Consider the following 13,714-nt stretch of genomic DNA (forward strand, 5'->3'; position numbering starts at 1 on the left):
TCCGGCAGGTGACCCGTTTTTGTTTCTGCTTTTTGGTTGGGTATGGTCAGTTAGCCAGCAGTGACACTTCAAGTGAGGCCTATCTGATAAATATTATTTTGAAAATTTAATGCAAAACTTATACACATTCAGGAAAAGACAGGAATGAAATTCCCCAAAATGTTAACCGTGGTGGGACTGGGGTCGATGCTTTTGGTATCTAATTTTCCTACAGTTTTCAAGTCATTCTCTAGTTGAGTATATCCTCCTACTGTGATGTCAGTTCAGTTCAGTTCAGTCGCTCAGTTGTGTCCGACTCTGTGACCCCATGAATCGCAGCACACTGCTGTGATGTAAGCCAAGACTTAAAAATAAGCATGATTAGACATAGAGAACAGACTTATGGACACGGGAAGGGGTGAGGGAAGGAGAGGGTAGGACGAATGGAGAGAGTAACATGGAAACATATCCACAGCCATATGTCTAATAGAGAGCCAGTGGGAATTTGCTGTATGACTCATGGAACTCAAACTGGGGCTCTGTAACAACCTAGAGGGGTAGGATGGGGTGGGAGGTGGGAGGGAGGTTCAAGAGTGGGGGGACATATGCATACCTATGGCCGATTCATGCTGACGTATGGCAGAAGCCGATACAATATTATAAAGCAACCATCTTTCAATTAAAAATAAATAAATTCAAAAACTAAGCATACTTAACTCACCAGTTGATTTTCATGGTTCAGACATATTTAAATGTTTTATTATATTTAGACTTGATGTTAGTATTTATAACATCAAATATAATAAATTATTAGAATTTTTAAATAATTAACAAATCCAGTTTTTCCAATTATCCTCTTTGGGTAACAGGAAACTCCCAAATGCCAAGTAGCTAATCATCTCCAGGGTAGGAAGATATGCAAGCCCTTTTAGGTATCCATGTGGCTTAATTAGACAGAAATATTTATTACTCATTTTTCTGAGATGGCCTTTTTGTTAAGAACAGAACTGAATCAGTTTGCTGTACACCTGAAACTAACATGACATTGTAAATCAACTGCATTTCAACAAAATTTTCCAAAAAAAAATTAAGCATGCTTATATCCGTTAAAGCAAAATGCAATCAGCACAATAAACATAGGGCCTGAGGAGCCCCGTGACTCAGGATCTGTGTGGGTTTGCCCCTTTCCACCAGCCGTCCCGACCCATCAGAGTGGCCGGCCGGGTGGGGGCTCCTCACCTGAGCTCCTGCTGGGTGGCCGTGCTGTCCAGCGTGTCCTCCAGCTCTGTCTTCAGCGCCTCCAGCTCCTCCCCCAAGTCCCGCTTCTGCTTCTCCGCCTTGTTCCTCGCAGCCCGTTCTGAGTCCAGGTCCTCCTGGAGGTCTGAGATGTGACCTTCCAGCTCCCGGATCTTCTTCAGGGCATTGTTCTTCTGAGCCATTTCGTCATCCAGCCTGCCGGGGACAGATCACCAGAACTAAGACCCTGGGGTCCCGGGGCCCCTGCTGTCCATCCCATGAGGTGGCCAAAGATGGTTTTCTGGAAGCAGTCATTTGGGTTCCACAGATATCAGAACGTGTTCCATTCAGGTCCCGAGACACACAAGGCGCTTTCTTGCCATGTTGGACTGCTTGGAGGTTCATGCAGGATGTAGTTTCCAAGGGCTGATGTAAGAAAACAGGTCATGCTGCACGTGTGTGTGCGTGTGTGTGCGTGTGTGTGTGTGTGTGAAAGTGAGGCAGAAACAGACAGAGACACAGAGACAGAGAGTGCTTTGCACTGAATCAGCATGGTGCCTTGTCCACAGCAGGAGCCCAACAGATGCTTTCTGAGTGTCAGGCAAGTATTCCTCCCCAGTAACTACTGGTTGATTCTTTCTTCCACTTGCTCAGTGTCGTTCTGCTCCGTGCAAAGATCTTGGCCAGGCCCTGCTTGTTGGGAGTGGGAATGTTAACACCAGGGGAGACGGTGACTGCGGGTCAGGGTGGGAGGTGGGGAGCCTTGACCCGAAGGAATGGGAGGGAGCTCCCTCCTGACCACGGTGGGGCTGCTTCCGGTTTCGTCCACAATGGATGGAAGGGGACCAGGGGAGGGAAGACACGAGGTGGCCCATCACCCTAGCGCTGTTGCCTGGCACAAACCGGCTGAGAGAGAGCTGGCCAGGGGACCAACCAGAAAGCGACTCCCAGCCCGTCTTTCAAAAGCTGGGCGACTGGCCCAGCTTCCTCCTCAGTGACCGGAGGTACCACAGCACACCTGGCCAGGTGTTGGTAAAGACACCGCTCGAGCAGAGCTCAGCACACGGAGAGCAGGTAAATAACTGTGAGTCGCCACTATAATACCCCCGGGGAGGCTGTTAGAGCACCCCAGCTCCAAGTTGGGAGAAGGGGGCACAGAAAAGGGGTTGGGGGCACACCGCATGGAATGGGCCGAGTCTGCCGTACCCTGGGCGGGGAGAGAAGGGGGCAAAAGCTCGCGAGGAGACCGGTGTTCACATAAAGAGGGGCCTCAGAGGGAGACAGCTGCGGACAGGAGGGTCCTCTCAGCTCAGACACATGGTGTTTGTGGTGCTGATGGAACGGCTTCTTTGTGCAACCAGAAACCCAGGACTGGGGTGCAGATGACGAAGGATGGCACCCAAGAGGCGGGCACAGTGGCAGTAGAGAGGATGAGCTTGGTAGGGAGAGAAGGCCAAAGGCGAGGTTCTGGAGGTGCCAGCAGGACCGCAAGGCACCTGGGAGGCCAGGGCAGGGCCACTTCATGTGAGATGGCGGCCTGCCTGGAGGAGGAGGAGGACCAGGCCCCCTCTGCAGACTAGCAGGGGCCCTCGGGGCATGCGCACACCCTGGACCTGCCCCCGGCGGCCTCCTACCTGCCCAGGGCCGCCTGCAGCTCCTCCTCCTTCTTGGCCAGCTGCATCTTGAGCTCGGCGATCTGCGCCTGCAGTTCTGCGATCTGCTCATGCAAGTCGCTGGCCTCCCCGTCCAGCTTCCTCTTGAGCTTCTCCAGCTCCTGCCGGCTCTTCTCCTCCTTCTTCAGCCGCACTGCAAAAAAGCCAGGGCGCTTCGGAGGGTGGACACTACCTGAGAAACCCCTGGAGGGCGAGCCTTCCTGCTCAGGCACTACACACACACACACACACACACACACACACACACACACACACACACACACACACACACACACACACACACACACACACGAACCATCCCACCCGCACCACGCTCTTGTGGAAGGAAAGTCAGCCCTGGTGACAAGCACCTTCTAGAATGAATGTGTGTGTTTCCTAAGGGTGCGCAGGCAGCTGGGTAGGACTGTCCCTTTCCTGCCGTAATCCACCATTCTAAAAGTCCTGTCTTATTTGAAAATATCCCCTTTCACGGTTCACCTGAAACTATCACTACACTGTTAATTGGCTATACCCCAATATAAAATGGTTTTGGTGTTAAAAAATAAAATAAAGTAAAATACCCCCCTCAGAACCTCGCTAGAAGCCGTTTTACCTTCCAGTTCTGAAATCATAGATTCGTGCTTATTTTTCAATTTGGTAAGATTCTTGGCTTTTTCTTCCTCTTCTGCAAGGTTTGTTGTTAAGTCACTAATCCTTTCTTCAAGGAGTTTTCGCTCCTTTTGGGGAAAAAGAAAAAGAAATATCATTGTTTTTTTTTCCTTTTCTCTCGGGACTATGTTTCACTGTTAGTAATTTCCAGATAAACAGTTGAAAGGATAATCCACACTATAACCAAATGCAACCTAGAGTTTTAAAGGGGAAAAAGTAAGTTCCTCAACAATACTTTCCAAAGACTAGCCATTCCCCACCTTAGGCCCCTCCACCCCTCAACTTCATGTCCCAGCCAAGGGGCCCTCTTTCCTTTCTTACCACAGGCCTCAGGGCTCTTGCAAACAGGCGGGACCATCTGCCTGGGATGTGCCTCCACCCCCTCTCCCTCTAACTGCTCCTCATTCTTCAGGTTTCCACTGAAATGTCACTGCCTCCAGGAAGCCCTCCCTGAATGCCCCACCTCCATCCCCTAGTGCTCTTCTCTTAGAAGAGGGTGAACACCTCCTTCAGAACCCTGATCATGACGGCAATTAGCGGTTGCTTGTATAATCATCTACTTGTCTCTCTAGAACATAAGCCCCTCGATGATTGGGTCCTCCTCCACCGTGTACGCCCTGCCCCGACACCAAGCCTGTCTCACAGTCGGTGCCCAGCTGGCATCCAGGACTAAAGGTAGTCCACTCACAGTGGGGCTGCTTAGTGGATACTGACTAGGGTGAGCTACTCATCTTGGGACTTTTCTGGTTTGGGGCTGAAAGTCTCACATCCCAGAAGCCCCTCAATCCCAGGACAGCTGGTCCTCTGTTAGGAAGTGGAAGTGGGTGGTGAGAATGTGAGGGGGGGCCCCCCTGGTCTCAGGCACATTACCCACCCTCCCTTGCACCCTCCCTTGGGGGCTGCACTGGTTGTGGCGTTCCCGACACTTGCTCCACAGTGGCCCTGGCACTGTTGGGACCACCGGGGACCCCATCCACGGCATGCCTGCATCCTGACAGTGGTCACAAGACTGTCACATCAGTGCCAGAGACAACTGCTTGTTTGGCCTTTAATTCCTAGTACCTGGCTTAAAAAGGGAAGGTATCTGAAGGTATCCATAGTCCTGAGGAGCCTGTCACTTTAATGCAGACACTCAACCCCACTCGCTTTTTTTTTTTAATTTTTGGCCACATTACAGGGCATGTGGGATCTTAGTTCCCTGACTAGGGACTGAACCCACTCCCCCATGCAGTGGAGTCTAACCACTGGACCACCAGGGACATCCAACCCCACTCACTTTTGACAGTTTATTGTTCTGATCATCCATGACCAGAATATCATCCTCCAGTTTCTTGATCTTGGCCTCAGCTGTGACCTTCTCAAGCTGTAGCTTCTGCCTGGCAGCTTCCTCTTCCTCCAGCTGCTCCTCCAGGTCCTTTGTGGGGGAGGGAAAATAATGAAAATAATTACAGCCTTGCTTAACCCCAAATCTACTCTCCTGGAGCTCTGGGGACTCATGGACACAGAGGCTGGGCCTCATGGCTCCCTGCCATGCTCTGCAGTCTCTTTTCATCAGAAAGAAAAGGTTTGTGTAAACTACTTTGCTTTGTGGAGCCTCAGTCTCCTCATCTGTAAAGTGGGGAGAATAGGCACCACGGTGGTTTTAAAAATATGTCCACAAATTCTTTGACACTCTTCCCTTCAAGAGGTGGAGCGTAATTCTTCTCCCCTTGAGTGTCAGCTGGGCTTAATGACTTGCTTCTAACAAAATCAAGAGGAAGTGATGGCGTGTGTAAGTCAGAGACCAGGCTATAAGAGGCATTGCAGCTTCCTCCCCTGTTCTCCCTCCATTCACTCTGTCCAGGGAAAGCGAGCTGCCATATTGTGAGGACACTCAAGCAGCCCTGTGGAGAAGCTCACACAATGAGGAACTGAGGTCTCCTGCCCACAGCGATGTGAGTGACAGCTCTCTCACCCATGGAAGGGGATCCTCAAGCCCCAGTCAAGCCTTCAGAGGACTGCAGCCCAGGCTGACATCACAGCTGCAATCTCATGAGAAGCTCTAAGCCAGAATCATCAGCTAAGCCACTCTCAGAGTCATGACTGTGGGAGATAAATGTTTAGTATTTCATTTACAAAAATAATTTTTTATTTAACTTCGGGTATGCTGGGTCCAGCTTTCTCTGGTTGTGGTGTGTGGGCTTCTCACTACGTGGGTTCTCTTGTCGCAGGGCACGGCTCTAGGCACGGGGGCTTCAGCAGTTTTGGCACGTGGGCTCAGCAATTACAGCTTGTGGGCTCTGGAGTGCGGCTCAGGAGTTGTGGTACACAGGCCCCACAACACATGGGATCTTCCTGGACCAGGGAGCGAACCCATGTCCCCCCGCATTGGCAGGCAGATTCTTAACTACTGGTCCAGCAGAGAAGTCCTAAATGCTTCTTATTTCTAAGCTTCTGAGTCTTGGTGCTTTTTGTTCTGGAGCAATAGCTTACTGATCAGTTACCCCTAACACAGGGTGGCTACTGGGAGAAAACGTGTTTGCACATGGAAGGCAAGGCAGTAGGACAGAGCAGGCTCCCGAGGAGACGTGTGTAGGCAGAGGGCTGCTCCTCTCCAAGCCTGAGTCTCCATCTCAGTCCAGTGGGGACATACATCATCAGATGCACCTCACAGGTCTGCAGTGAGAGTCAAGGGACTTGGCACCACCGAGGGCAGCCCCCGCAGTGCCTTACCAGCATCTGCTGGGCCATCTTCTTCCGTTCTGCCTGCAGCTGCTGGCCCCGGTCTTCCTCCTCCTCCAGGCGGGCCTCCATCTCGTGCAGGATCTCCTCCAGCTCCTGCTTCTTGGCTGCCAGCCGGACCCGCATCTCCTCGGCCTCGGCGTACAGCTCCGTCTCCGCCTGCAGCTGCTCCTGCAGCAGGTTCTTCTCCTCGGTCAGCTGCAGGCAGGGGGCGGGGAGACGCCCGGTGAGCCCCACGGGGGGCAGGCGGCCCGCCCTCTGCAGCGCCAGCCAGGCTCCCAGCCGGTACCTGCGCGTGTTTCTGCTCCAGCTCCTTGAGTTCGCTCTCGGCCTTCTGCTGCCGCTCCTTGGTCTTCTGGAGCTCATCCTCCTTGGCCTGCATCTCCTCCTCCTGCCGAGTCACCTGCAGCAGGGGCTTCACCTGCACACAGAGGGTCAGCCCATCAGTTGTCTCCATGGCACAAGGGATACACTCTCATAAGGAAATCAATGGTTCTCAGCCAGGGACAGTTTTACTCCACCCGCAGCCCCTCAGGGGATATTTGGCAGTTTCTGGGGTGTTAGCTGTCACAACTAGGTGTGGGGGGGATGCTACTGGCATCTAGTGGGTAGAGGCCAGAGATGCTGCTCAGCATCCTAGAATTCTCGGGACAACCTCCGTGACACAGAATTACCCATCCCAAAGTATCAACATATGCCAATATCAACCAATATGCTGAGACTGAAAAACCCTGCAGAACAGGAAAAGGTACAGAGTGAAAGGAGAAAGTCTCGCCTCCCCCATTCAGTCCCATCCTGAGGACTGCTGCTGACAAACTGCTGTTTCCTTCCAAAGAGAAAAGGAAAGACAAGTCCCCCACATCCTACCTCCCATTACCAGCACTATCAGCATCTCCTTCCAGCCCTTTGTCCTGCACACTAAAAAAATACACCTGAGACCATACTGCCCAGCGATACATGTCCTTAAAAAAAAATTTTTTTTTTAATTAAGAAAGTTTTTTTTGCCGTGCCATGAGGCTTGAGGGATCTTAGTTCGCGGACCAGAGATCGAACCTAGGCCCTCTGCAGTGAGAGCACGGAGTCCTAACCACTGGACCATCAGGGAATTCCCTACATGCTGCTTTTATTACTAAAAACGACAGGATAACTGTCACTCCTGCGGTCACGTCAGCGTTACAACTTGATTTTTAAACACCATCATTTTTAGCGATCGAAAAGTATCCCATTGATGGGTAGCTGTTATGAGTCAGTCTGCCAGGGCTGGGCATTGAAATTTTGCTCTTGTAAATGAATGCCCTTCATTTTTTATTTTCTTTATTTCAGATGGTTTTTTTAGGAGAGTTTTCCAGAAGTTGGGTCGGTGGGAATGAACATTACCAAAAAGCAGCTTCCCCTGACTGCTCTTCACCAGGCTGACCCCTAACTCCTTGTGTTCAAGCCCCACCTGGCACTAGAGGAACCCGTGTCTGATACACTGCAGCTTCCTTCCTGCACTGACCCCAGTCTGCCATGGGCATCACTTCCTGCGCTTTCCTATCACCTACTCCTCCACGCACCTAGAATATTCATGAAGCCAGGGTATCCCCAGCCCTTCACAGGGACCTGGTGCACAGTGTCCATTCAATACACAGTCACTCAGTGAAAAAGCTTTGTGCCCATCAACAAACTCAAGGGCACCTAAGAGGAAGCTGTGTCCATCCCCACAGAGCAAGTCTTTGCCCAATGGACTTGTAACAGCCAGCGATGCTGCAAGACCAAGCTATACCCAGAGAAACAAACAGTGGATACACACAACACGCTGGATGGAGGGCTCTCCAGAGAGTGATGCTTTGTGACAAACTGAAAGTTGCTGAGTGGTGTCTGACTCTTTGCGACCCCTCGGACTATACAGTCCATGGAATTCTCCAGGCCAGAATACTGGAGTGGGTAGCCGTTCCCTTCTCCAGGGGATCTTCCCAACCCAAGGATTGAACCCAGCTCTCCCACATTGCAGGCGGATTCTTTACCAGCTGAGCCACGAGGGAAGCCAGCAACTGCAGTGGGCAGCCTATGCCTTCTCCAGCGGGTCTTCCTGACCCAGGAACTGAACCAGGGTCTCCCGCATTGCAGGCAGATTCTTTGCCAACTGAGCTATCAGGGAAGCCCCAGTGACATAACTACGGGACCCCGTTAACATAATATTCTTGAGATGACAAAAGTATAGAAATGGAGAACAGATTCGTGCTTGCTGGGGCTGTGGAGGGAAGTGGGTAGAGCTATAAATGGGCAATAGGAGGGATCCTTGTGGTGATGGAAGTGCTCTGGGTCTGGGTTAAGGTCACGGCTTAACCCACATGCCAAAGAGGGAGCTCTCTCAAGCCCAGAGAATCGCCAATGGGGAAGGTTTGGTGTTGAGCTCTCGGTTGCAAGCCTGCTATCCACCACCTGCAGTCCCACATGGGCAGCGCCCCAGGGAAGACCCAGGACTTGGGGGAGGGGGTGGGGGGCCTTGGGGTGAGGACGCACTCACTTTGGTGAAGAGCCGCCACCACTGCCAGTTCCGCAGCTTGAGGTAGGCGGCGCAGTTCCTCTGGATCACCTTCATGGCCGTCAGCTGCTGCTGCCTCTTGGCAAAGGCCCTGGGGAGAGGGAAGTGGAGGCGTGAGAAGAGCTGCTCGGCCCAGCACACAACTCACTGCGTTGTCACAGCGTCCAGCCCTGCAGCACCCTGAGAGCAGGACGCGTCTGTTTGGCTTGGGATTTGGTGACGTGCACAAGAACATCCCCCCATTCTCTCTAGCCCAGATTCTCCAGCAAGCTCTGAGCATCAGTACAAGCATATCGTCTGGAGGCCAGAGCCTTTCTCAGTGGACAAGGAAGACCCGAGGCTCACAAAATTCCCTAAATTCAGATCTGTGGTCCCAGTAACACCTAGGAAATCAACCCACGCTCCACCGTTCCTGAGGGGCATCCAACACACTCATCTGTACCACATCTTCCCCAAAGCTGAGTGTCTAAAAAACCTATCGTTTCCTCGGGTGTGTTTTAAACTCCCAGACCTGACACAGAACCAGCACCCCTCCTATTTAAGGGCTATTAGGTTCGAAAAACCACCCAAGAGTGAAAACCATCCTCTTGTCTCTGAGTGGCTGCCATTGCGGCTGCCTTCTTGGACATGGGTGAACTTGAAGAATAAACTCTCCCCAGTCAGTCTGCAAGTGGGAGTGGTGACAACAGAGAATTCAGGTACGATACTTGACAGGTGAGGTCTGTCCCAGGACCAAGCGCTCCCCAGATCTGGCCTTGACCATCCTGGGTCTACCTGGCAATGAATCAGCTTGACACGACCAGATGAGTGCGTGGTCTGTACCTCCTGCTGATACGTGCCCTGCACTAGAGCTGCTCCACCAGCCCCTGCAGTCCTGTTCGGGGTGTGAGTTTCATGGAGGAACCCTAGCCTTCACCCAGGCCCTGGTTTCCCGAAACAGAGGGAGCATCAGGGCAGGACCATGCCTTATGAATCCCATTCGGACATGGGGGTATAGATACCAATACACCCTCCTCAGGTACTTTATCATATTCTCACACTTCTTAAATGATAACCAGCTTTGTTCTCAACTGTTTACATGCAGCATTTCATTGACCCCCCCTTATTAAAACAAGTTTATGAGGCAGGAATGATTATACTCATTTTCCTGAGGCTCAGAGAGGTAGAATAACTTTCCCAAGGTTCTTCACCAAATAAGCAGGGAAGCCAGAATAGAACCCACGTCTAACTCTCCACAGCCCGTCGTCTTAAGCCCTTCCTGCCCTGTCCTGGTAGCTAGCACATATTTTTAAAGTGGTAGCATTTCTTCCCTCTCGAGAAAAGGCTGCCATTCAATCAGCGACACATCTTAGAGCAGATTCCCTGCTCTAGAATCAGAATCGGGACGTGAGGCCAGAAAACCCCCCGCAATTTTGTGCTTCTGGTCTGTGTTTGCAAGGAGGCGATAGCATGAAGGTCTTTACTTTCTGGCCAGGTAGCCGCGACACATCGCCTGGAAGGCCATGATGACATCGGTGATCTTTAAGTCTCGCTCCTCTTCCAGGTGGGCCAGCACCCCGGTTCGGAAGAAGATTTTGCTCTGCCCAATCCTGTACAAGTTGGGGTCGAGTTCCAGGGCTTTGATCTGCGGAAGGAAGGAGGGGAGAGTTCCTGTTCTCGGCTCTGCCACTTGGCGGGGGTTAATTGTGTTTAAGGAGGGTCCTTCCCGGAGCAGCTGCGGGCAGGGCCACCTGAGGCCCGGAGGTCTGCAGGTGGATTTCTGGGGAGGGGCTGGGGACCAGGCTCACCATCAGGATGCAGGCCTGCTTCCCGTCCATGAAGCCTTTGGGAATGGCGTTGGCGGCCAGGATCTCGTACCTTGAGACACAGGGCAGGAGTCACGACCGAGCGCATCTCCGCTGTCGTCAGTCTGTCCCTTCGCGGAGCCTGCTCTCCGCACCCGCCCCCCCGCCCCCCGCCCCCGCCGCACCCTCACCCTGCAGGCTCACCGTTGGCGGAACTCCTGGAAGACGATCCTGTTGGGGAAGCCCTGGCGGCAGATTCGGATGCCTTCCAAGACCCCGTTGCACCGCAGCTGCTCCAGCACCAGGAAGGCGTCCAGCTTGCCCGACTGCAAAGATGCAAAGGGCAGTGGGCTGCTGGGGCCTCGAGGAGCGGCAAGCCCCGAATCTCAGGCCCGGTGACCCACCTCGCCAGGCCATGGGGGGCTCACTGGGGGCACCAAGTGAGAGCTCAGCTGAGGGTCTGGTGCCATCTCTCATTCTTGCTGGCACCAGCATCACCTGGGGCTTCCTCCCTGACACCTCCCCCTCCCTCGCTCCCTGCCCATCGCCAGTTCTACGGCTCCTACCTCCCAAACATCTCCCCATCCGCCCACTTCTCTCACCACTGCCGTCCACTTGCCACCCTCTTCTCCTGCCCCGATGGCCAGAGTAGCCTTGCACTGTCTTCCCACCCCGTCCTGCCTCTCCCATTGCCTCAGCTGGTTTCTAGAATGCAAATCTGATCATGACGCGCCTCCTGATAACATCTTACAGGAGTGCCAAGCCCTGGTAACCCCCAGGAGCACCACAACCTAAGCCCCACCCAGCATTCCAGCCTCATCTCTCCCATCCCTGCTTCACACCATCACATGTCAGTACGGAACGACCCACCTGGAGTTTCTCCACCCAGACCCTTATTTCTCACCTCCACGGCTTTGCTTATTCTGGTCCCTCTGCCTAGGATGCCCTCCCGACCCTGCCTTCTGAGTCACCGAGTTCACATCCTTTAAGAAGCTTTCTCTGAGCCCTGAGTGTTGAGTGGGACCCCTGGCTTTTTGGTATTCTCAGAATTTACCACGTCACCTCCTCAGCTGGTATGTCCACCTCTCCCACAGCTCAGCTCTACTGACATCTCGGGCTGGATAATTCTCTCTGGTTGCAGGGAGAGCGGCTCTGTATGCTATGGGATGTTTAGCAGCATCCCTGGCTTCTGTGCACTGGATGCCAGTAATAGCCCCTTTCTCAGTTAAAAATGTCTCCAGACATGGCCAAATCTCCCCAGTGGAGGAAGGGAGGGCACACAATTGCCCCCTAGCTGAGCACCCCTGCCCTAGATTATGACACCTGCCGGCAAGGACTACAGTCTATCCAGCTCCGAATCCCCAGCACCTGGCATGGGGGGGAGCTCAGCAAATATTAGCTGAGTAATGTTTACTGTAAATATTACAGCAAATATTAGTGAACGAGTGATCTGATACCATGTGCAGCCACTTCAGGGCTCAAAGTCCCCAGGAGCATTCTCCCTTCCTCTCTTGCCTTCTTCTGCGTCTTGGATGAGAAAGGAGTGCCTCCCACTCGTGTCAGATGCAGCCCTCAGGGTGGGAGGTCTGGCTTTCCTCCTGCCCCTGTAGCCCAGCCTGCCTCCCCTGTCCCTGCAGACCCTGAGGACGTCCCGAGGAGGCGGGCGGCGGCCTCACCCTCTTCTCGTGGTTGGGGATGATGCAGCGCACGAAGTTGGGCGTGGTGTTCCGCAGCGTGGTCATCAGCTTCCCCAGCTGCTCCTTGTACAGCTGCCCCACCGTGCGGAACATGCCCTTCTTGGTCTTGGAGGCGCTGGGCAGCGAGCTCTCCGTCATCTTGGCCATCTGGTCCAGCCCCACGATGCGGTCCACTGTGGGCACACAAGGGCGGCGTCAGCCCACCCAGGGGCTCTGCACCCCCACAGCAGGGCAGGGGGCAGCCCGGAGCATGGAGACCCCAGGTCCCCTGCTCATTCTCATGGGGTTCTTTCCTCCACCCCCACCACCTTCCCTCTTGCGATAGGTAAAGGGAGGTGTCGGGGGATGCTTTCCAAGTATTACATATTTCTGAGACCCTGAGAACTCCCGAATGACAAAAAGAACACATTCTCTCTGACACTGTCACAGAGACTTGGGAGTAAATCTTGTTCTTGCCACCGTCTTGGCCTGGTGCCATTTTGTGCCTCAGTTTCTCCTTCTGTGAAAGTGAAAGTCACTCAGTCGTGTCTGACTCTTTGAGACCCCATGGATGCAAAGAGTTCATGGAATTCTCCAGGCCAGAATACTGGAGTGGGTAGCCTTTTCCTTCTGCAGGGGATCTTCCCAACCCAGGGATTGAACCCAGGTCTCCTGCATTGCAGGCAGATTCTTTACCAGCTGAGACACCAGGAAAGCGGAGGCAATAACAGCATCTACCTCCTAGAGCAGGAATAATTGAATAAGGTCTGCAAAGGGCTTACCTCCCTGCCTGCCTTCAATCCTTCAGCCACCAACAAATATTTATTGAGAGCCTTCTGTGTGCCAGGCCCTGGGCATACAGACATGAACAGAATCCAGACGCTGTGTACCCCCCTGACCCCAGCTCATATTCTATGGTTATTCCAACAGAAGGAGGCAGACAATGATCACACGTGCAAGTACACAATATTTTGAGTGGTGAGGTGAGCTTAGAAAGATAAAACAGGGATCCCTTGGGGGAGGAGATGGCAATCCACTCCAGTATTCTTGCCTGGAGAATCCCAGGGACAGAGGAGCCTGGTGGGCTACAGTCCACAGGGTCACAAAGAGTTGGATACAACTGAGCGACTCACACACACACACATAGTTGACTGTATCCAGCTGGTTGGTGGGTCGTGGAGTTCAAACCCACTGACATTAGACCCCAGCACTTCTGCTCCTGTGCTCAGGTAGGCTCCATGTAATAACGTCTCTGCTTGTCTGCCTCGCCTATAAGACTGTGGGCTCCTTGAAGGAAGGAGGTCCAGAGTTCATTGTGAGTCCCAGGTGTGAGATATAACCTGGGTTGAGATGCTGTTACCCCATCCCAAGGGCCTTGGCACTCAGTAAATGTCGGCAGAACTGACCCCTGTCCCTAAAGCTAGGGCAGCTAGTCCTGTAAGCCCTAGACCTACAGGGTCTGTGTCAAGA

At 53.0% G+C, this 13,714-nt stretch overlaps 1 protein-coding gene across 2 annotated transcripts in view; it reads right to left on the reverse strand.

The window, feature by feature from the left end:
• Positions 1–13,714, reverse strand: part of MYH11 (myosin heavy chain 11) — a 127,437-nt gene that overhangs the window by 23,338 nt on the left and 90,385 nt on the right. For both annotated transcript variants that reach the window (XM_018040245.1, XM_018040246.1), the window contains exons 16-26: positions 12,245–12,438; positions 10,773–10,894; positions 10,572–10,641; positions 10,248–10,408; positions 8,767–8,875; positions 6,547–6,678; positions 6,249–6,455; positions 4,813–4,950; positions 3,481–3,604; positions 2,850–3,021; positions 1,219–1,431 (exon numbers count right to left, since the gene is read on the reverse strand). In XM_018040245.1, the coding sequence (XP_017895734.1) occupies positions 1,219–1,431; positions 2,850–3,021; positions 3,481–3,604; positions 4,813–4,950; positions 6,249–6,455; positions 6,547–6,678; positions 8,767–8,875; positions 10,248–10,408; positions 10,572–10,641; positions 10,773–10,894; positions 12,245–12,438 (1,642 nt within the window). The remainder of the gene's footprint in view (positions 1–1,218; positions 1,432–2,849; positions 3,022–3,480; positions 3,605–4,812; positions 4,951–6,248; positions 6,456–6,546; positions 6,679–8,766; positions 8,876–10,247; positions 10,409–10,571; positions 10,642–10,772; positions 10,895–12,244; positions 12,439–13,714) is intronic.

Source organism: Capra hircus, chromosome 25 (genome assembly GCF_001704415.2).
Source record: "Capra hircus breed San Clemente chromosome 25, ASM170441v1, whole genome shotgun sequence".
Classification (NCBI taxonomy): domain Eukaryota; kingdom Metazoa; phylum Chordata; class Mammalia; order Artiodactyla; family Bovidae; genus Capra; species Capra hircus.